Below are 21,622 nucleotides of genomic sequence, written 5' to 3' on the forward strand. Positions count from 1 at the left end.
AATTACTCACTTTTTATTTACATGTAGGAAAGAGGTGAATATTCACCATAAAAAATAAGATGGACAAATATTATTGGTTGACACCATAGATGACATGGTGAGTCGGGTCCATCTAATAATTTTTCTATTGTTTGAGATAAAAAAAAACTTCAAATTTGAGTTTAAAATCCTTTCAAGGTTATATTGCTTGTGTGACTAAAGGGAGATTTTAGGCGGTAACCAAGACTGATTTTACTTATCCTTAATTGTTTTAAAGGCTGAGTTTCATCTCCTGACGCACACCTTCATAAATGAGGTGTTAAACACTTCTGAGGTAACTCTGGGTTATCTGACCATAAATTTTTAATGGATTCTTATTGATTATCTTATTTTCTATCGTAGGGTGATATTGTAAAATATCTTTATGCTAAGCGAGGTGATTATTCTCTAAAATACCCAAATTCTGAGGTAGTAGTTTTAGGTTTACCCGAGGGGTAAGTGAACCCCGTGAATTTCATGTTTTAAGTCGTTGGGCTGAGTTGAGCTTAATTTGGTTGGTTTTGGACCCAATTAGCCATAAAGAGAGTGTTTTGAATAGTGGAAAGATGGGGAATAACCAAAAGTATAATTTTCCCATTTTGTAAAGTTGAGGGTTTTTATATCTCATTTCATATTTTTCTCTTCATTTCCATCCTCCCCATTTCCTCTCCCTTCATCTTCGATGGGTAGCCATAGCACAAGGTAAGTCTTAAGCCTTTTTCATACTTCATTTTTGTTCTAATTACCCCCAGCAACATCGTTTTGAAGATTCAAGCTTTGTGTTTTTATTTTTGGAAGAAAAAGAAAGTTTTATCATCTAAGCCCAAAAGAGAGTGTTTGCTAGCTAAAGGAGCTTCATTTCGGGATTCAAACATCATGGTAGTGTATTTATAATCATTTGGAGTATTAAGTTTCCATAAATTTCAAGAATTTGTTAAAATTAGTGTAGTTGAGCATATTAGGGTTTAAACTTGACTCAAAATTAAAAGATGTTTTAGGTGTTAATGAAGTGTTTTTATGACCCTTTAAGACCCTAATTAACTCTATAAAACTTTAGTACATGATTTAGAATCAAACAATAGTCGTTATAATGATTTTTGGGGGTCTTTCAAGCCTAATAAACCATTTTAGGGTTTAAGTATCGATATTGGATGAATTGAGATAAAAATTAAGGTTTCAGATAGAGAGCATTGATACTGTCAGGGAAAGTATCGATATTGCCCCTATAATATTGATACTCAGGGTGACAGTATCGATACTGAACCTATTTTTCAAAAAGAGAATGCATTTTTGGTACCGATACTAATAAGAGTATCAATACTTGACCCTAGGGTATCGATACTACAAGTAGAGTATCGATACTACTCACTTTGGATTGTCAGATTTGACTCGGTTAAGGTCCGTAAGAGCTAGGGACATAATTTAGTCCGTGAGGGACGTAAATGGCCAAATGGGCCCAGTGACACTTGTAGTAACGCGTTACAACCAGAGTAAACATAGCAGGCGTAATGCGTCCAAGTATCTTCAGTTGAGCTCGTAGCGGGCATCTATGGATGAAGGATCATTGCGTAGGGTGTACCGACAAGCGATATGACCGAATAAGCAAATTATGAAATAATATAGTCGTTTACCACAAATACGATTGAGAGTATTGAACGTTCAGTTATTGAGAGTGTTGAACGTTCAGTTATCCATTTTAATTAGAGGGCGAATTGAGGGAAAATGTAGTAATAATGAATAAAGTACTGCTACTCAGGAATGAACCCGAGTTAGATATCGGGCTATTTAATAACAAAGTCAGCAAACAACAAACTCAGTAATCGTCAATGAATCACGAAACACATAGAAACTTCTTTTGAGACAAAGTGACTAAAACACCCTTAAGTAACGAACGACCAAAATATAGCAACTTAATAAATAATAGTCGTAACAGACTAATAAGCCTTCAAATAATGTTCTAGATGAGAGAATGTGTGAGATAGCAGCTAGTGAGGATAACATCACTTTAGTGAGTCCATCTATGCTAGGGTATAGCCAGGCTACCTTAGTTGCCATAGTGAGACATTGTCAGTGAGCGAGGCACTTCAGGAGCTAACTAGGGCGCAAGGTCCAAACACTCGCGATGAGTGGGTTAGTGATGTTAGTGTTGTGTGGCCTTTGGGCCTTAGACATGTTTGTATAGTTGCATCAGTTCAATACATCAAATGTGTTAAAAGCTTGGCCAGAAAGCTATGTGAGATTGAGCCAATGCTTCAAATGGGTGGGAATTGTACCAATGTTATGTGACATCGGGTTCACCATCCATGATTTACCTGATGGCTATGTGAGGACCAGAAGATCATTTTGTATGTTAGTGGGAATTACACAGATGTTATGTGACATCGGGTTTCCTCAGTAACTAGTGTCTGATGGCTATGTGAGACCAGATACTAGTCAAGGTACATTTAGATAATACATAGTATGGTCAGGTTGCATTCAGATAATTCACATGAGTGTTAATGTCGCATTTAGATAATGCATATCAGTTATAGTCATTAGGGTTAGAGACCCTTTAGAGGCGTACTCATAGAAAAACTCTCAACAGAGGATTAAGGGAAGCGTGAGACCCCTAATTCAGTGATAGAGCAGTAAAGCCTTGAGTATGTAGCACTTGATCTATATCATGTATGTACATACTGCTCAGTATCATGTCTTCAGCATGCTTGTGTTTATGAAATTCTTATGATGCTCTAGATTAGCGATTATATTGTTGGGCTTTGTACGCTCAGCCTTCGGATGTTTTTCGTTGGTAGGTCAGTAGCTTGAGCAGTTTGTGGAGCACCATCACATCAAGACTTCTAGTATCTCCTTCAAGTGGTGTATTGTAATTTTAGTGGGCATGTGTATTCATAGAACCTTACTCATGTATTTAATTTATTAAACTCATAGTTTGTATTATTTTGGTTTTAAATTATATGTCACGAAGCTTCGGTTTTCTAAAGAAAAATTATAACAGTTATTTATGTTTTATTTATGATACCATTCAATATGTTTGAAAGGAAAATGAGCAGGTTCATGGAAATCAGGGGTTGTTTCGATAGCCCAGTGTGGTACTTTAAGCCCAATCGGGTTTAGTGTGTTACATTCTCTCTAGAGACATTCCCTTAAAGTTTTATCTCTCCATTAACATGATTTCAATCGACTAGTGGTTCTTCATTCACGTCAAAAATGATTAATCATAAAGTGTTGGTTTAACTAGGATTGCAATTGAGATGAGACAGGTCACAAGCTACTTAAGATCGACTCGGTTAAAGCTTGGCTAACACTCGAATCGAATGAACTCGATTTGTGATTGGGCTCAACTAGAAATTCTTTTTTTTTTTGTAATTGGGGTAAGTAAGGCAGTATTTGTTCAAAAATAACTCTAAACAATTTGACATTGCTTGCACCCTTGGTATACCTGGTGCTCGAACTCGAGACCTCAAGGAATAATAATAATTTTTTTTACCACCGAGACCGCTTGGTTCGTGTCTCGACTCGAATTCTTAATGAGATGAAACGAGCAACTTGATACCCCACTTGAAAATCTCGTGAGTAACTCAAAAAAATAATATATTAAATTTATAGATTTCTAAATTACATTATTAATAATATTAACTTCTATATGTTTTTTTTAAATGTAATATAATGTTTTTATGTACTTCAAGTTTAGATTTGAGTTCAAATTTAAATACCGTAAATAATTATATCAATAGTTGTGTATTAATCATATTTAAATAAATTGATAAAATACATGCATATTTAGATTAGAGAAAAAAATTAAATTTTACTCTTTGAAATTAACAATATCATTAAGAAAATATCTCTAAATTTTTTTATTCACATTAATTTTAAATTTATATCTTTTATCATTTTAAATATTGTATCACATGTCACAAATCAAAGTTCTATATAATAAAAAAATATTGAAATTAAGAAAGTTGTCAAGTATAAAACTATTACTCATAAATAAATCAAATTTTAAGGATCATGTTGAAAAGAAATACGAAATTTAGAGATTAAAAGTTACTTTAAGATAAAAAAAATACATGTATAAATATTTTACTCATGGATCGTATAAATATTTTCTGATAGATTGAATTAGATTTTTTAAAATATATTTAGAAATGAATAAATTTTGTTTAATTAATTAAGATAAAAAGATTAAAATGGTTGAGATTCCAATTTTAAGCTTTAAGACCAAGTTCGAATCTTACCACCGTCACTCTTGGTGGGTAATCTATAAATTCCTATGTAAATCTTAATTGTTTTTAGATATGCATTGACCCTGGACTGAGGAACCACCTCTGGCCTAAATTTTTTGTCCCAAAAAAAAAAGATTAAGATGGTGTTAGAGTTTGACTTAATCTAAATCTATTTCAAATCGATCGTAGAAAGTAAAAATATAATTTTATTGAAAGTAAGAAATATATTTACTTTTTAATATCAATTTAAAGTAAAAAATTTAATTTTAATCTATCTCTATTAATTTTTTTTATAACAAAGTAATCATCGCCATAAATAGGCCAAGTTATTAGTGACATGGTTGATTGCTTTTGAGGAACACTCTTTATTGAGCGATCTTAGGATGAAGAGGGACTAAGGGTTAGATCATTGTATCTCATATTGAAATATCCTTGATAAAGATATTTAGAGTCTTTTTTTAGTTGAATGTAGTAAGACAAGTCATTTGTATGACGTGTTGTCGTCGTCCAATCGACTCGAGTTGATTTAGATCATTTCAGATCATGGCCACAGTAATAGGTTATTAGCTGAGTTGTTATATGACAGTCAATAATCTGGATGATTTGTAATACCATTGATAGTTTATTCCGATCTTCAAGTGTATGAATTCATGTATAGACCTTACTAACTTCAGGAACGATTATATATTGTAACGATTACACACTCCGAGTCAAATTTATTTTTAAGACAGTGATTAATTTCATGACAAGTTAATTTATTGTTTATTTATTTTTATAAATTTTCAATCGGTACACGATTATTCAATTTCATTTTATAGTTTCTATTTTACCAACAAATTTATGGATGAGAACATAAAATTTTATGCTTGAATAAATTTATAAAACTTCAAAAAATAAATTTATACAATTTTAAAAGATAAAATATATTATCAATAATAGGTATCAATAAATATTTAAATTATATAAAAATTAAAAATTTAACAATTATCCGTAAGCTCTCTTTCAATTCATACCTAACTAAGGTATATATATGGATGAGCATGAGTCGGGTTTTTGGTCCACCCGACCCGAGAACAAGGAATCCTCCACCCGAGACCCGACCCGACCAGACCAAAACAAGATTTCACCAGACCCAAACCCGACCCAATATATAACTTAAAAACCCGACCCGACCCAACTCGAAATAATAAAAAATATTATTTTTATTCAATAAAATCAGTGACTTAATTGAAAAATAATAATATATAGATGGTATTGAAATGACCATCCAGCTCAGTTGGTAGAGCACAAGGTTTCTTAACATTGAGGTCGTGGGATCGAGTCCCATGAAGGGCATTTCATAATTTGGAGGTCTCCTATAGAAGCTGCTCTCAACTTAGTGTTGGGGGCAGCCTACTATCTTACCTCCCCCTTACCCCATTACATATGGGAATAAGGGACAACCATTTTTTTAAATATATAGATGGTATTATTGTAATTATTCTAAAATATATAAGGTAAAATTATATTTTTTTTTTGATCGGGTGGAGTCGGGTATTTTTCACCCTAAACCTGAACTCGACTCGACTCGAACATCACATAAAAAACCGACCCAACCCGACCCGAAACCGAAATTTGTGGAATAATTTAAGGTCAATTTTATAATTAATTATTAATGATGAAATGTGGTGTATTTATTAAAGCGGTAATAGCGGAATAATCACCCTAACTTATTTAAAGGTGTATCTAATAGATGTATAAATTATAAAGAGGAGCGTCGGTAGTCAACATCATAAAATGAGTAATTTGAGGTATTTAAATGGAAGTATTTACGACGTATCAACGATTTTTCAGTGAAAATATTGTATAATTTATTTTAGGGTAAAACATATAAATAGTTCCTAAATTTTAAGGGTGCTTATATTTTAGTCACCCAACTTTTAAAACTTACAATACAGTCATTAAACTTTTGGTTCATTTTCAGTAAGGCCCCTAAAGTTAACTCCTATTAATTTTATCTGACATGATACTTAATTCCCGTTAAATCCCCATTCTTCTTCTTCTTCTTCAAATTTTGCTTTGTTTGTTCATAAGAAAAAACCAAAACCAAAACCAACACTTTCACTTTCCTTTTCTTAATATGTTTGAGTTGCCTACTTCAGCAATCCAGCAATTGAGGCTATTCAACAGTAGCTGCTTTCTTACCAGGTTCACTTCTTCACTTTCAATTTACTAAATATGTAGTAATCCATGGTAGTTGTGACGATTCTTTATATCATTTTATGTTAATTAATGGTTGTTTAAGTTGAAATTTGATTTGGGTTTTGCTTGTTTGCCGCAAATAATGGTTCCAATCTTTATGCTGATTTTGAGGTTTGATTTTTCTGATAGGGTTTGATAGAAATTAGGGTTTGGTGTAAAATGTTGGTTTAAGCATGAATTCCAAAAGAAAAATAAGGCCTAATGTTAGATTGGGGGAGATAGGAGATGCATCTGCTGTTTTTGCATGTGGGTTTTCTCATAACATTAGGGAAATTTTGGTTAAAAAATATGGGAACCTAAACATGAACTTGCTTCTAAAGTTGAGTTTTATATGTAATTTACCAACGTGTTTTTTAATGGAGTTAATAGATTAGGGCAAATGAGACAATGATTTAAATTTCAGGGGCACAACGTCCCAAAAATACTTTAAAAGACAACTCAATAAAAAGGGTATAGTTTCGGGGGAAATGTGTATTTAAGCCAAAAACATAGTGTTTGAATTTTCACACACCCATACTCAGCGGTGTTCAAAAAAACCCGAAATCGTTAACCGTTAACCGATATAACTGTTATATTTAACAGGTTAATTATCCGAACCATTAATATTAAACGATTTTGGTTAACCAAACCGCTAAAAATGATGGTTATCGGTTAAGGTTACAGTTACAAGTTTTGATAAACGTTAACCGTTAGGAAATTAAATTTATAATTAAATTTATAATTTATTATATTTTTACACAAATAACTTAATATAGTTTTCTATTATTTATAATTTATATATATATTTAATAAAATTTGTATACAAATAAATTTAATATATATTGGCCTTCTTGTATAATTTAATATATATTTGTACACAAATAATTTAATATAGTTTTCTAATCTATATATATATTTAATAAATTTGTATAATTTAATATATATTTAATAAAATTTATTACCAAAATGAAATCTTGTGTTGGAAACTGAGATATTGGCCTTCTTCCGCAGGCAGCTTCGAGCAGAAATGCCCCGAAAGCAAACACATCGACGCAGGGTGTCGCTTTCCCGGTTGAGTGTGCTCTGGAGCCATATAGCCAAGACTGCCCACAACATGAGTTGTTTGTGGTTCAGTTCCATGATCACATAATCTGGCGAGCCCGAAATCTCCTAATCTTCTATTGAATTCACTATCAAGTAAAACGTTGCTGGCCTTGACGTCTCTCTGAATCACAACTTGCTCCCATTCTTCATGTAGATAAAACAATCCTGATGCTACACCTTTGATGATTCCGAATCTTTGTGCCCAATCAAGGGTCACCTTTGGTTGGTCATACAAGTACTTATCCAGACTTCCAACAGGCATGTGGTCGTAGACCTAGAGTAGCTCACCTTTAAGCCGGAAATTTCCGAGGAGTTGGACTAAATTCCGGAGACGGTGACTGCCCGTACTCACGATTTCCGTGACGAATTCCTTCATCTCTTGTCTCGATTCGTGTAAACTCTTTTCACTGCAACTTCGAGTTTGCCGGTTGGAAGAACTCCTCTATAGACTCTTCCAAATCCACCAGCACACAATAGCTCCTTGTCCTTGAATCCTTTTGTATCAATATAAAGATCTTTAAACTTGAACCTACTAGGCCCATACTCAAGCTCCCAATCTTCAACAACTTCAGCAAACTTCATCTTCCTCCTTAAGAAATAAACTACAACCCAGAACATAATGAGATGAGAAAATAGAGCCAGTTGAGGATGAAAATCCAACATACGTCTCATCGTTAACGATTGAAGAAAGATCAAGATGCAAAGATAAAAGTGGATTCTTGGGTTTAGAAACCTTAAATGGAGCCAAAGTTATATCCATTCGTTTCTCTAGACCATGATATTCGACCCAAACTTGTATCCTTTTCCCACTAATCAAACTCAGGTTTCTAAGCCGACGGCTGCCATCCTCGTAATATCCTGCTGGAGTAGATGCAATAGACCTTAAGCCATTATTATCAACCCCAACGTGATTTTCATTGATGTCATCAAACTCTCTACTCTGTATGGCAACGAGTTCTACAGCAACAACGTGGTTACTTGCATCGCCGTTGTTGGAGCCATTGAAGAGGCCAATATACTGGCTTGGAAGAGCTCCAGGAAGGCCCATGGTCGGCGAAATCACGAATGCGATCCCGTGGCCTCTGATAGTCGGATATTCGGAAGTAATTGCGAAGACGAAGGTGCTAGAGAAGGAAGAAACAGATCCCTTGATTGAATTCTTGAAGTTTACAGAGTGAGGGTAGAAGGTATGGCCTTTTTGTTGGTGGGTTGCATTGGTGAGCTTTGGGAGTCCATTGGGAGTGAATTGTGCGATGCCATCGAGGCTTAGATTAGCTGACCGGAACCCATTGTAGATGAAAATTAACATGATTCATTCCGGGCCTTTTAACAAGTTTTATAAATCCATCAACAGGTCAATTTTAATAAGTTTTTCCTACATATATGAAGATAGAACTCGAAATCTTAAAGGTAATAACAATTTCTTGATCACTGATGTTGGTTCGTACTTAACATTATAGTTGATAGAATATTTTTAATATTTGATTTAATGAGATAAACACTTTTTTGAATAATAAGATTTTCATGTAATACGTAACATTAATATTTTTTACTTTATTTAATTGTTTGACATGATTAAAAACTTCCTATGTATACTTTCTCTTTGTTTTCCTAGTTTGACATAATTTAAAATATTTTAATCAACGAACATAAATTATTTAACCATTTAAATCTATGTTAAAGGCATGATGATGAGCATGAATCAATATTAATGTTTATATAATCATTTACATAGATGATAAAAAAACAAAAGATCAAATTCATCTTAATACATTAATTGATTTTAATATAATCAATAATATAATACAAATTTAAATTATTACTTTAAAGAATGTTTTACAAAGTGTATTAGACTTTTGATTGATAGTTATCTTGGACAAATGACCGAGACTTCTTTATGTAACTTTTCATGTCTTCAATGAACGATAGAAATTAATTTGATCAAACGGTCTATATTTGTCAACTAGAATAATCCTACACGTATTAGAATTTTCTACTCAAATCTAAAATAATCGGGGTTTGGAAAATTCTTCCTAAACTTCTAATCTTCTACGAATATTCTAATATTTTAGAATCTTCTTCCATATTTACGAACATTCCATGATGTTCTAGAACTTTCTATAATATTCTAGAACCTTCCAAAGTGTTCTATAACATTTTAGACTATTATCTTTTACTTGAAGGATTCCTTATAAATTCAGTAGGCAATGCATGCATGCATTTGATACTTGCCAGCACATTGTGCAGTTACCGCTCCCTTATGGTTAATTGAGTTGAGAGTTGGAACGTGGCCCCACGAACACAACTGGCGAACCGAGCTCGGTGCCATAACCTAAACTACTTTGATTATGGGTATAATATTAAAATTAGGCCCCAACATTTATTATAATAGTCATTTTCGTTCATTTTTTTTTGGAACGTTTCAATTTTTTGTTAAAATAACTCAATCTTAATTGACTAACGATCAATTCATATTACTGACATAACATTTTTTACATGTACGTAATTATTTGACATGATACATACTACATCATCATTTTGGTGACGTGAGATATGACACATCAGTAATTTATCACGTGTGAAATATCACATTAGCATGCCAACATATGATGATTGTTAGTCAATTAATTGTTTTCATTCAATATGAACTATTTTGACTAAAAATTGAAACGTTAAAGGTTAAACTATTAAAAAATGATATAACTGAAATAATCATTCGAGTAAATATTGAGGACTAATTTTGATATTACGCCTTGATTATAATTATAAAAGAGCGACAGTGTTTCTTTCCCAATGTCAAGGGGGACTGGACATTAATGAAACGAGCTCAACCATCCTCGTGCGTTCACGCAATTGGATAGTGCACAGTAAAAAAATATCGCACCAGCATTTACCCCACTTCATGAGGGACGTCTCCTCCCTTTTATGTCTCCCCCATTTCTCCGTCCAACTACCCCCACAACCCCTTTGCTTATAACTCCTCTAAACTGCTAAATCCTTTTAACCCTCCATGATCTTTTGCTTTTTTTCTCTTTAGTTTTGTAGTGTCATAATGGCATGTACAGTACAAAGGTGACTACCATGTCAGACCAGCAGCCTCCCCAATTGTCATTATCATTGAAGAATTATAAAACTATCTCCGTAATGGAGAATTTGCTTTGTGATGAGGTATGGCTTTCGGGTCCTGAAACTCCGGACCCTAGCCATGAAACTGACCGTTGTACTTTGAAGGAAGACTCCGAGCAGGCTCTTTTAATATGCCTGAAGAAAGAGCTCAGTTACATGCCTGAGCCTGGTTATCTGGATTATCTCCAGTCTAATAATTTGGTTTTCTCTAGGTTTAGAGCGGTTCAATGGCTTATCAAGGTACATATTTTCTCCTAGTTATCAGATTTGAAGAGGGTTTTATTATTTTATATCAAATATCAGTCTGTTTTCTATGGTTGTATGTTTTTTTCAGACTGGTACTCGGTTAAATCTCTCCACTGGAACAGTTTTCAATGCGGTAAATTACCTGGATCGCTTCATATCAACGAGTCAGTGCCCTGTAAGGAGCAATTTAATTCTGGGTTTCATTTTTTTTTCCTTCTCAACTTTGAAGCATCAAATCATCTACTTTTTCTAGGGATGGAAAAACTGGATGGTTGAGTTACTATCCATTGCATGTTTATCCATTGCCTCCAAGTTCAATGAGACTTCCCTCGCTTCCTTGGATGAACTTCAGGTGAACACAATTTACCATTGTCAGATGATTATGATTACTATTGCATTATATTTATCACTGTTTTTATGAAGAATATTTGGATTGAAGATGCAGGACTTAGAACATTGTTTTCAATCGAGCACAATCCAACAAATGGAGCTGATGGTGTTGCAGGCTTTAAAGTGGCGTCTTGGTTCTACAACAACATACTCCTATATAGAGCTGATTACAATAAATATCATCCATGATCTCAATCATTACCTTCACAATGAGTTAATCAACCTAGTTAATAAGACACTTGTCAAAGCTATATTGGGTATATGCATGTATATATATATTCCTCTTTTTGTTTCTATCTAAGAAAAATTCCGAACAAATATTAATCCGGACCGATAAAAACAATGCATTATCTTGTAATGTTAACTTGTGCGCAGATTTCAAGTTGCTGCCATATCCACCCAGCGTTGTTGCAGTATCTGCTCTACGGTGTAACCTAGGAGAGTTAATTCCTTCGTCATATAATGTCTATATCACCAAAATTATGAAGCTCATAAGCCAAGATCACGAGGTAATATATATATATATATATATATATATATATATATTATAGTTTACTACTTTTGCATTGATTATATAACTAAAATATTCGAAGTGGGGCAGGATGATATTATGGAATGTCGTAGGATAATCAAAGCATGGCTGTTTCATCCATTCTGCAACTTGAAAGTTTCAGAGTCCCATTACTACCCGTCAAGTCCTGTGACTGTTTTGTTGACGGAGAGGATTGATATCAATGATTTCCAAGCTGATCTTTCACTGTTCGGGATGCCATTGCCAAGTTCTAGTGTTGATGATGATCGTGAATCTAGTGGGAATAAAAGGAAGAGAGAAGAAGAATAGAGATATCCTGGAAATGGTTTTTTCACAGTCGAAGACGAAAAGCCATGGTCTGGCCTATGTGATAACAGGAATAATGTTGTATACTTATCGTGTTTTTGCTTCAGAATTACATGCATTTAATCCTTCTACAGCTATCAAATTAATAGTGTGATTGATTGCTGTGACTGCAAGTATGTCTAGACTTTAGATCTGCCATTTCATTTACTTGTTAAATTCACACAAGAATCAATCTGGTGCTATAATTCTCCAGTAGTCCATGATCAAGAAGTACACATTACAAATAATTTCAATCTAGGGATGAAATTGAAATATTTAAAAGTTTAGGGTTTAATTTGAAATATATATCATATTTTGAGGACATATGATGCAATTAACTCTTAAAAGAATTATTATTATCTTGAGAGATCTTAGGTTTGAACACAACGATTAAAAGAAAAATAATGAAGAATTAAAAACACCAAAAATACATAAAGCGTTATTAATTTAAATTTTAAATTTTGATTAATAATAATAAATTAGTAATTAATTCTTGATTATTCAGTCAATAGATCAGATATTAGTAATTAATTCCAAAAAAGTTTAAATTTTGATTAATAATAATAAATTAGTCTCAAATATAATATAAATTAATTAATTATAAGTTTAAAATTATTAATTTTACTTAGTCAATCACAATTTAGTTTAAATTAAATTTTCATTATTTTGAAATGGGTTAAATACCCCATTCTTACATGAACTATATCAAATTCTTGATTTCATACATATAGTTTAAAGATTCTCGATTGCATACATGAGGTTTTTTGTCGTCAATGATTTCACCCACTTCCGTCAATGAAAGTGACGTGAAATCCTACGACCATGACACGTGGCACTTTAAAAAACATGTATTTTTTAATTTTTAGGTAAATTACACCATTTATCACTAAACTATCTTCTTACTCTTATTTTAGTCATTAAAGTTTAAATTCTTTTAATTTTATTATTAAGCTATACTATCCCTAAACCAGAGAAACGATCGTCTCCCCCTTCTTTCTCACAATCAAAGGCTTATGTGCTCACCAACGTCACCGGTTACTTTGATCGTCGACTAGTCCTACTAATGATGACCCTAAATCGCCCTAAAACAAACAACACTTCAAAACCTGCTTTGAAGCTTACCCAATGTCGATAACGACAAAAATAACAACAGTGACACGATCCACTGGTTGGGTCCTGATCGAATAACTCAATGGGAGGGGTGGTGAGATGTAACATCGATCGATTTAACTGACAATCGCAAAAAATTAGTGACAATGAGAAGTTTTTCGATGAACCTTCTAATCATTCTCTACGGCAAACAACAACGAGTCTCAGTGAGTGGGTCGATGGGTTATGATCAGACGAGGGAGGAGCTTCCACGGGTAAAGGCGGTGACGTTCACCATTCAACGGTGGCCGAGATCGATGATGGTGAGACCTGTACGATTCTTCACAATTTTCAGATGAACGACGTCCGGATGGGGGTAACTGATGGTCGGGTTAAGGTCGTGGAACGATGGCAAAGCTCCAAGGGTGGTGTTAAACGCCACGATCGGCTAGAAGAAGGTCGAACAACGACAAGGGAAGGGGCAACAGTTGAAGAGAAAACCATGTATTTTTTTCTTGGAATTGGTTTTTGTTTTAAAATTTTAGTGACTAAAATAAAAATGAGAATATACTTAAGTGATGAATGGTGTAACTTACCTAAGAAAATATTTTTTTTAAATTGCCATGTGTCATTTTATTAATGGTCGGAAGATTTCACGTTACTTTCCGTGATGGAAGTGAGTGAACCTGTTAACGACATTAAAATTATGTATTAAATCGAGAACTTTTAAACTATATGTATGAAATCAAGAATTTAGTATAATCCATATATGAAGGGGTTTTTTTTGAAATTAAAATTGAAAACATAAATAGAAATAAATAATACTATTACTAGGGTACAAACACAAGCTCTAGTCTTGGGGGACCCACTGTCTTTTAAGCTTAAAGTAGATAAAAGTTTTGTTTTGAAAATTGGATCGGATCGGTCGGTTCAATCGAAAATCGTTGTTTAATCCGGTTCAATCTAAACCGATTGAACCGCTATTAGTGAACTGGCCAGAATCGCTGAACTGTTCGAACCGGATCAGCTGAAAACCGGGAAAAACCGAAATTTTTGTTTTTTTTTTAAAATTAAACCAAACAACGTCGTTTGTTAAACGAGTCAAGTCGAACTCGAGTATTGCTGAGCTCGACTCGAACTTGAAAACTTTAAAAGTAAACTCAACTCAAACTCACAAGCTAAAAATTATCAAGTTCAACTCAAACTCGAAATATAATATTAAAACTTGAACTCAAAAAGGCTTGAACTCAAAAAAAAATTAGAAGCTCGATTGAAGCCTAAAATTCGAGCTTGATTGAAGTGTAAGAATAGTTCACTCAATGCTCACTAAAAGGCTCCATGATTTTGAATGCCAAATTACCTCTATTATTTATAGAAGTTAGTTGTGATGCGCTTCTATGTTTTTTAGCAATGTGAGATTGTTTTGTTATCATATTTTTACTCTTTAGACTTTTGGGATACTCTTCTATGTTTCTTAGCCATGTGTGATTGTTTTTAAAAAAAAAATTAAACCAAACAATATCATTTTGTTATTATTTTTTTTAACCTCAAATTTATTTTTTAATTATAGTTATATAATTATATTTATTATTTAATATGTTTTACCTTAAATATTATGTTGTAGTTAATTTAAATCATTTTGTTTCACTTGATTTTATGGTTTTTAACTTATATATGTTATGACTTGCTTTGAATATGACTTGTGATATAAAAAATTATTTTTTTATTAAATATTTTTGGTATTTTTATTTAATTTTTAAATAATTATGACGTCGTCCGGTTCTTTCAATCGGTCGAACCGATTCGACCGATTGAACTAGTAAATCGGTAGCATAACCGGTTCGTTAACATGTCCGGTTCTGAAAACCAAGGATAAAAGCACAGATAAACCACACGATGGCTTTTGGCTTTGGCTTTGGCAGACTGAAAACAATGGCTACTTCTTCACTCATTTCCTCATCATTTCTTATCCCAAATAACTTAACAGTTCAACCCCACAGCCAGCAGTATCATCACAGTACAAGCTTCATGAACCGAGAACCCTTCAAGGTCCTAGCTGCCAAGCTTCCTGCTGGGGTACTTTCTTTCTTCTAATTGTTTCATCTTTTTTTATCTTATAGGTTCAAATATTGCTGGGTTTTTGTTCTTACCAATTTTGTATCTGTTCAAAAAACCAATGTTTCAGGTTTGAGTGCCAAAGGTAGAGCAAAATTCAAAGCACCATTTCTGGGGTTTACGAGGAAGCTGAAATAAGGAATTCCACGGCCTGTATGATCGGCATAATTGGTGTTTTCGTTGTAGAACTGGTGAGGTTTCTACCTATTGGCAATAGAATTATGGTGTTGGCTGGTGCTCTAATTGTGAGGGTTTTTGGGTTTTGCAGATACTAAACAAAGGAATACTTCAGATGATTGGGGTGGATGTTGGCAAGGGTCTTGATATTCCTCTGTAAAGATTCAATTCATGGAGGCAAGCATTGCTTAATTGGGAGCAAGTAAAGACATTTTTGTTGTATTAAAAGCGAAAACACATTATCTACTCCAATATCTTAACTCTGTAACACTTTTTGGGTATCATATGAAATATTTCAGTTCATCTGTTTTCAAGCTGCAAATTCTAAGTTTTGACTGTAAATCTAATTTTTGAAAGCATATAACTTTTAACAAGTTTCTATACCATATGCTTCTCTTCTATTGAATGTAATTTATTGCCAAGGATATTATAAGCAAACTAATATTCTAACACATTCCTCACACAGCATGTGGAGGTGGTGAAACGATTTTTACAGCGGCTCCGAGGTTTTTCGTGTTTATTCGTCAATGCATAAATGATTTCCACAATCGAACAGGTACAGGATGATCTACAGCACTCAGCTTATTCGAGCTTCTATAACGGGCACCTTAGTGGAAGGCTCTGAGATGTCTAATGCATATTGAAACAATAAACAAGTAAGATTTTACCTCTAACACCCGAGGAGGAATGCGTTAAACCCTGAATTCTATGCAGCTTTTCAGTAGCTACTTCACAACATCCTCTAAAAGATAAACCAATCATCATAAGTTCCGAATCTAAAAACTAATGCAGAGCTTCACGTTATGTTATCCCTTTCCGAAGGCCTTTAGCTACGCTTTTGATGAATCTAGTAGCCTCAACAAATGCAGAGCTTCACTTTATGTTATCACTTTCTGCCCTCCTAAATGAGAAATGGCAAAGAAATAACAAGTTCGGTGCCATTGCGGCATCAGAAAGTCGATACCACTGCATATAGATCGTTTCTTAGGATTTCTATCAGTGGTTATTAGTTTTTAACTAGATGGATCAGTTAACTTCTCTTCATTTTAGGGGTATGAAGGTCTATCAGTAACTATATGGATGGAAATATAAGTTTTCTCTATGTGCAACATGTGTATATCTTATACTCATTTTTTCCACTTGGAGAGAAATATGGAGGGTACAGCAAAGAACATGGAAAGAACTGCAACTTGAACATAAACTATGATCCGTTTACTTCGAGAAGAAGAATAGAAAACAACCGTTGACATTTATGGGATGATGTATCCCAAAAGTTGTTGGAAACTCAAACATGTGAAGTCATTGCGATTATAACAAGGTATCCTAATTGTCTGTCAATATTTCCTAAGTCTAACCTGGATGAAACAGTTCATCCCTCCTGTCTTTATCTGATAGAAGCATGAAGTGTTATATATAGGAAGAACATGTGCCATGGTTCCCACAACAGTTTAAACACAGGAAAAACATGAGTTCAGATGAAACATTTACGGAGAATGAAGTGGCGCCCACTTAAGCTTGATCGATTCCGGTGCCTAATGTTCAAGAGCTGGTGAAGGAGGATCCTTTGCAAGTTCCACAAAGGTATGTTAGGGAACTGGAAGATGACCCAAAGATACAGATATGTCACAACTTTCTTCACTTATTCCCCTCATTGATTTGTCATTGATGTTAATGGGGAATAAGGAGGAGCTAAACAAACTAGATTTGGCTTGCCAAGAATGGGGTTTTTTCCAGGTACTGAGTTAGTTCGTGAAGGAATCAAGGCAAACAAGGAACAATGAATAATGTGCCTTTGAGAGCTACGATTGATTGAGACTTTGCAGGTGGTAAATCATGGAGTTGCAAAGGAAGTGTTGCAGAAACTGAAAGATGCTGCAGCTGAGTTTTTCGAGCTTCCACTAGAAGAGAAGAACAAGTATGCGATGCCACCAGACGACATACAAGGCTACGGGCACGCATATGTCGTGTACGAAGAGCAGATACTGGACTGGTCGGATGCACTGATACTTGTGCACTCTTCTCATTATAGGCAGCTCAAGTTTTGGCCTAAGTCAGCAAGAGGCCTCCAGTATGGATTCATATGACCTGACCAAAGAACTTCACTTTTTTTCCTTCATATTTGCTCCATGTTAACTGAAATATACTTCCATACAGCGAAATCATAGAAGAATATTCAAATGCAATCCAGAAAGTGGCAACGGAGCTCTTTCAATCCCTTTCTCTGATAATGAGAATAGACAAGGAAGCTCTGATTGGACTGCAAAAACAATTGGTGCATTGTTACCGAGTGAACTACTATCCTCCTCGCTCCAAACCAGACCAAGTACTAGGTGCTAGTCCACATTCCGACAATAGCACTATAACCATACTCATGCAGGACAACGACGTGTGTGGATTACATATTAAGCACAGCAACGAGTGGGTGCCGGTTAATCCGATCCCAAATTCTCTAGTAGTGATCGTCAGCGATGTCGTTGAGGTAACTAAATATGTTCCCATTGTTGACTGTAAACAAAGACAAAATTTGAGCTGACTTGATATTTTTACATTGTTCATCAGATATGGAGTAATGGCAAGTACAAGAGTATTGAGCATAGAGCTGTTGCAAATTATAATAAGGCAAGAATCTCTTATGCAACATTCCTGATTCCGCACAATGAGGTCGAGATTGAGCTCCTCGATCACATGATCAACCCGAAAACAAAACAGCAGATTTACAAGAAAGTGAAATATGGAGAGTATTTGAGGAGCTCCATGAAGAGAAAAATGGAGGGCAAAGCACATATCAACATGGCAAAGGTTGGAACTCTAGCCTAAGCAAACAAAAATATAAACTATTTGTCCCTTTGTTTATGTTTGTAAACCCTCTTTGCTTTAGTTTCTGTTCATTTCTGCAATGCTTTGCTCACTGCAATTGTTGTTAACAGAATCTCCCTTATTCAACAATCAAATAAAGAAAAATTGTCGCCTAAATAGTTCCTGCCAAATGTTTTTCAATTTCATCACCGAAGTTACAGTTTTAATTGATATAATATCATCTTCAGTCCTAATTGCTGATATATTTTATCAATTTGGTCTTAATTCTAACACAATCATCACTTTATTCTTTATTTTCTTCATACTGACCTTGAGGAGCATGGAAACAACTGTTGGATGGCCTGCCATGTCGGAAATAGTACGGTATGCCTTTCGAAGGATACCCCTTCATCTTACATGAACGAAAAGAGTATTATTAAGGGAAATGCTATTTTAATAAAAAAGAAAAATAGAGTAATATTTAAATATAATTGTTCAAAGTTTTAGTGTCTTGACCATAAAGAATTCTCCTCTGCCGTCCCAAAAGAAAATTTCAAAAGAAAAAATACCAAATTTGATTCGATGTGAACTACTGAAATGGTAAACTTTTGTCTGGTAATTTCAGACACACAGTCATTGTTTTATCAAAGAGATCCAACTGCATATGCCACTAATCCTATTAAGCCAATATCCCATCCCATCCATCTATGTTCCCATATGATTGAGACCATTTTCTTATAACCACTAGTATCCAATATATTTGATCGATTAATCTGGATTAGGTAATGCCGAGGCGAGGGCGACTCTCTCAACCCAATTTACTCCATTCACAATCGTCAGATTCGAACCCACGACATTACTTATGGGTTCTAGTATCTCATCCCACTAGACCAACCGGTGATTGGTGAGAACATTTTTTTTATATAAAATACACTATTTTTTTTTCTATTTTTTTAGTAGGAATCTTTCTTTCAGGGAGGGGTAATATCCGCTGCAACTAACAGTTAAAAAACGGATAAGCACTAAATAGGGGAAGAACATGTGCCATGATCTCCACAAAGCTTAAGCAAAGTAAGCAATGAGTTCAAATGAAGCATTTACCGGGAATGAAGAGGCACCCACCTATGCTCCATCGATTCCAGTCCCTAATGTTCAAGAGCTGATGAGGGAGGATCCTTCACAAGTTCCACAAAGATACGTTAGGGACCTAAAAGATAGACCAAAAGATACTGATTTGTCACATCTTTCTTCACTTATTCCCCTCATTGATTTTTCATTGCTGTTGTTGGGGAACGAGGAGGAGCTAAACAAACTAGATCTTGCTTGCCAAGATTGGGGTTTCTTCCAGGTACTGTAATATTATTTATGTACGAATATGCACAAGGTGAACAATGAAACAGTGTGATTTTTAACAGGTGGTAAATCATGGAGTTGCAAAGGAAGTGTTGCAGAAGATGAAGGGTGTTGCAGCCGAATTTTTTGAGCTTCCGCTAGACTAGAAGAACAAGTACGCGATGCCATCGGACGACATACAAGGGTATGGACACGGATATGTCGTTTTGGAAGAGCAGATACTGGACTGGTCGGATGCACTGATGCTTGCGGTTCACCCTTCTCATTATAGGAAACTAAAGTTTTGGCCTAAGTCACCTCTAATTGAAATGAACTTTCATACAGGGAAATCATAGAAGAATATTCGAATGTGATACGAAAATTCGGAACGGAGCTGATGGAATCATTTTCTCTGATCATGGGAATGGAAAAGGAAGCTTTACTTGGACTGCACAAACAGCTAATCCAAGTATACCGAGTGAACTACTACCCTCCTTGCTCTAAGCCAGACCAAGTACTAGGTGTTAGTCCACATTCAGACTCGAGCACCATAACCATACTCATGCAGGACGATGGTGTGTGCGGATTACAGATTAAGCATGACAACGAGTGGGTGCCGGTTAATCCGTTCCCATACGCTCTAGTCGTGAACGTCGGCGACGTCATTGAGGTATAAGAAAAAAATGTCTCCATAGGTGTTGATGGTCGAATTTTGAGCCTTGATTCTCTTTGTTTGTCAGATGTGGAGCAACGGCAAGTACAAGAGTATCGAACACAGAGCTGTTGCAAATGATAACAGGGCAAGAATCTCTTACGCGTCATTCCTGTTCCCGCACGATAAGGTTGAGATCGAGCCCCTGAATCACATGATCGACCAGAAAACAGAGCAGCAGATTTATAAGAAGGTGAAATATGGGGACTATTTGAGGAACTCCATGAAGAGAAAAATGGAGGGCAAAGCACACACCCAGATGGCAAAGGTTGAGGCTACCTTAGAAACTTTGTAACATAGTATTAAACTACAATTGTGGACAGTGGTTTTCGTTACCGACGTCGTGTACTGGTGTTACGATTTATAGATGTTGCGAACTTTCACAATAATTATGACGAATGTGAATTTGTCGTATAAAATTTATAATGTTTTTAAAATATTACACTAATATATTTTACAATCATGATTTGATGTTAATAAACTATCAGAATGTTCATTTTTTTTATTTTATAAATTTATAATTTTTAATCACTAGATTTATATATATATATATATATATATATATATATATATATATATATATAATTTTTAATTATTTACGTTATTTTTCACTTAATTTGAAAAATATACATTTAATAAATGTTATAAGCATTTCAATCATTGAAAGAGATTATTAAATTAATGACATAACATATTAGGAAAATAATTTAATCTTTAATTTCATTCTTAGACTTCTAGAAATATTAATAACCCCTAAATTTTAAACAAATTTCAATTTAACTTATCAATTTTAAATTAATATAAGAAACAAATTATATTTTAGTTCTCAAAATGATAATTTTATAATTTAACTCTTTAATGATAATTAAATTAATATCGTAATAATAATACAAATTGACCCACTTGAAAATTTTCTTGTTCTCTATCTATATTTAATTTAATATGCTACGAAATAAACAAAATTAAAAAGATAAAAAAGTTCTTGATTTTACTTTTACTTCTATTATTTCTAAAAAAATAATTATAATTTATTAACGATTAACCAATAATTAATCATTTATCAAAATTTATAATTATAACCGATAATTGTGACGGTTCAATCGGTTCAATTAATCAAAGTTGGTGTGTCTTGTTCGTATATTTCTTGTAGTGATATGGCATTGCTCTCAAGCTGAATCTACATAAGATTGGGCTAAA

At 34.1% G+C, this 21,622-nt stretch overlaps 2 protein-coding genes and 2 pseudogenes across 2 annotated transcripts; 3 read left to right on the forward strand and 1 right to left on the reverse strand.

Annotated features, from left to right (window-relative positions):
- Positions 1–7,414: 7,414 nt before the first annotated feature.
- On the reverse strand, positions 7,415–8,874 carry LOC120143119 (annotated as a pseudogene).
- A 1,835-nt stretch (positions 8,875–10,709) lies between these two features.
- On the forward strand, positions 10,710–12,168 carry LOC120143120 (putative cyclin-D7-1). The gene is made up of 6 exons (XM_039157526.1): positions 10,710–10,931; positions 11,026–11,112; positions 11,191–11,289; positions 11,377–11,584; positions 11,703–11,836; positions 11,929–12,168. Exons 1-6 carry the CDS (start codon positions 10,710–10,712, stop codon positions 12,166–12,168), a joined length of 990 nt encoding a protein of 329 aa, XP_039013457.1.
- Positions 12,169–15,206: 3,038 nt separating this feature from the next.
- Positions 15,207–15,855, forward strand: LOC120143054 (annotated as a pseudogene).
- A 1,410-nt stretch (positions 15,856–17,265) lies between these two features.
- On the forward strand, positions 17,266–20,720 carry LOC120143121 (protein SRG1-like). Its single transcript, XM_039157527.1, has 3 exons — positions 17,266–17,319; positions 17,409–18,064; positions 20,454–20,720. Exons 2-3 carry the CDS (start codon positions 17,813–17,815, stop codon positions 20,718–20,720), a joined length of 519 nt encoding a protein of 172 aa, XP_039013458.1. The 5' UTR covers positions 17,266–17,319; positions 17,409–17,812.
- The last annotated feature ends 902 nt before the right edge of the window (positions 20,721–21,622 follow it).

The sequence above is a fragment of the Hibiscus syriacus genome, unplaced genomic scaffold (assembly GCF_006381635.1).
Source record: "Hibiscus syriacus cultivar Baekdansim isolate YM2019G1 unplaced genomic scaffold, ASM638163v2 tig00110833_pilon, whole genome shotgun sequence".
Taxonomy (NCBI): Eukaryota; Viridiplantae; Streptophyta; class Magnoliopsida; order Malvales; family Malvaceae; genus Hibiscus; species Hibiscus syriacus.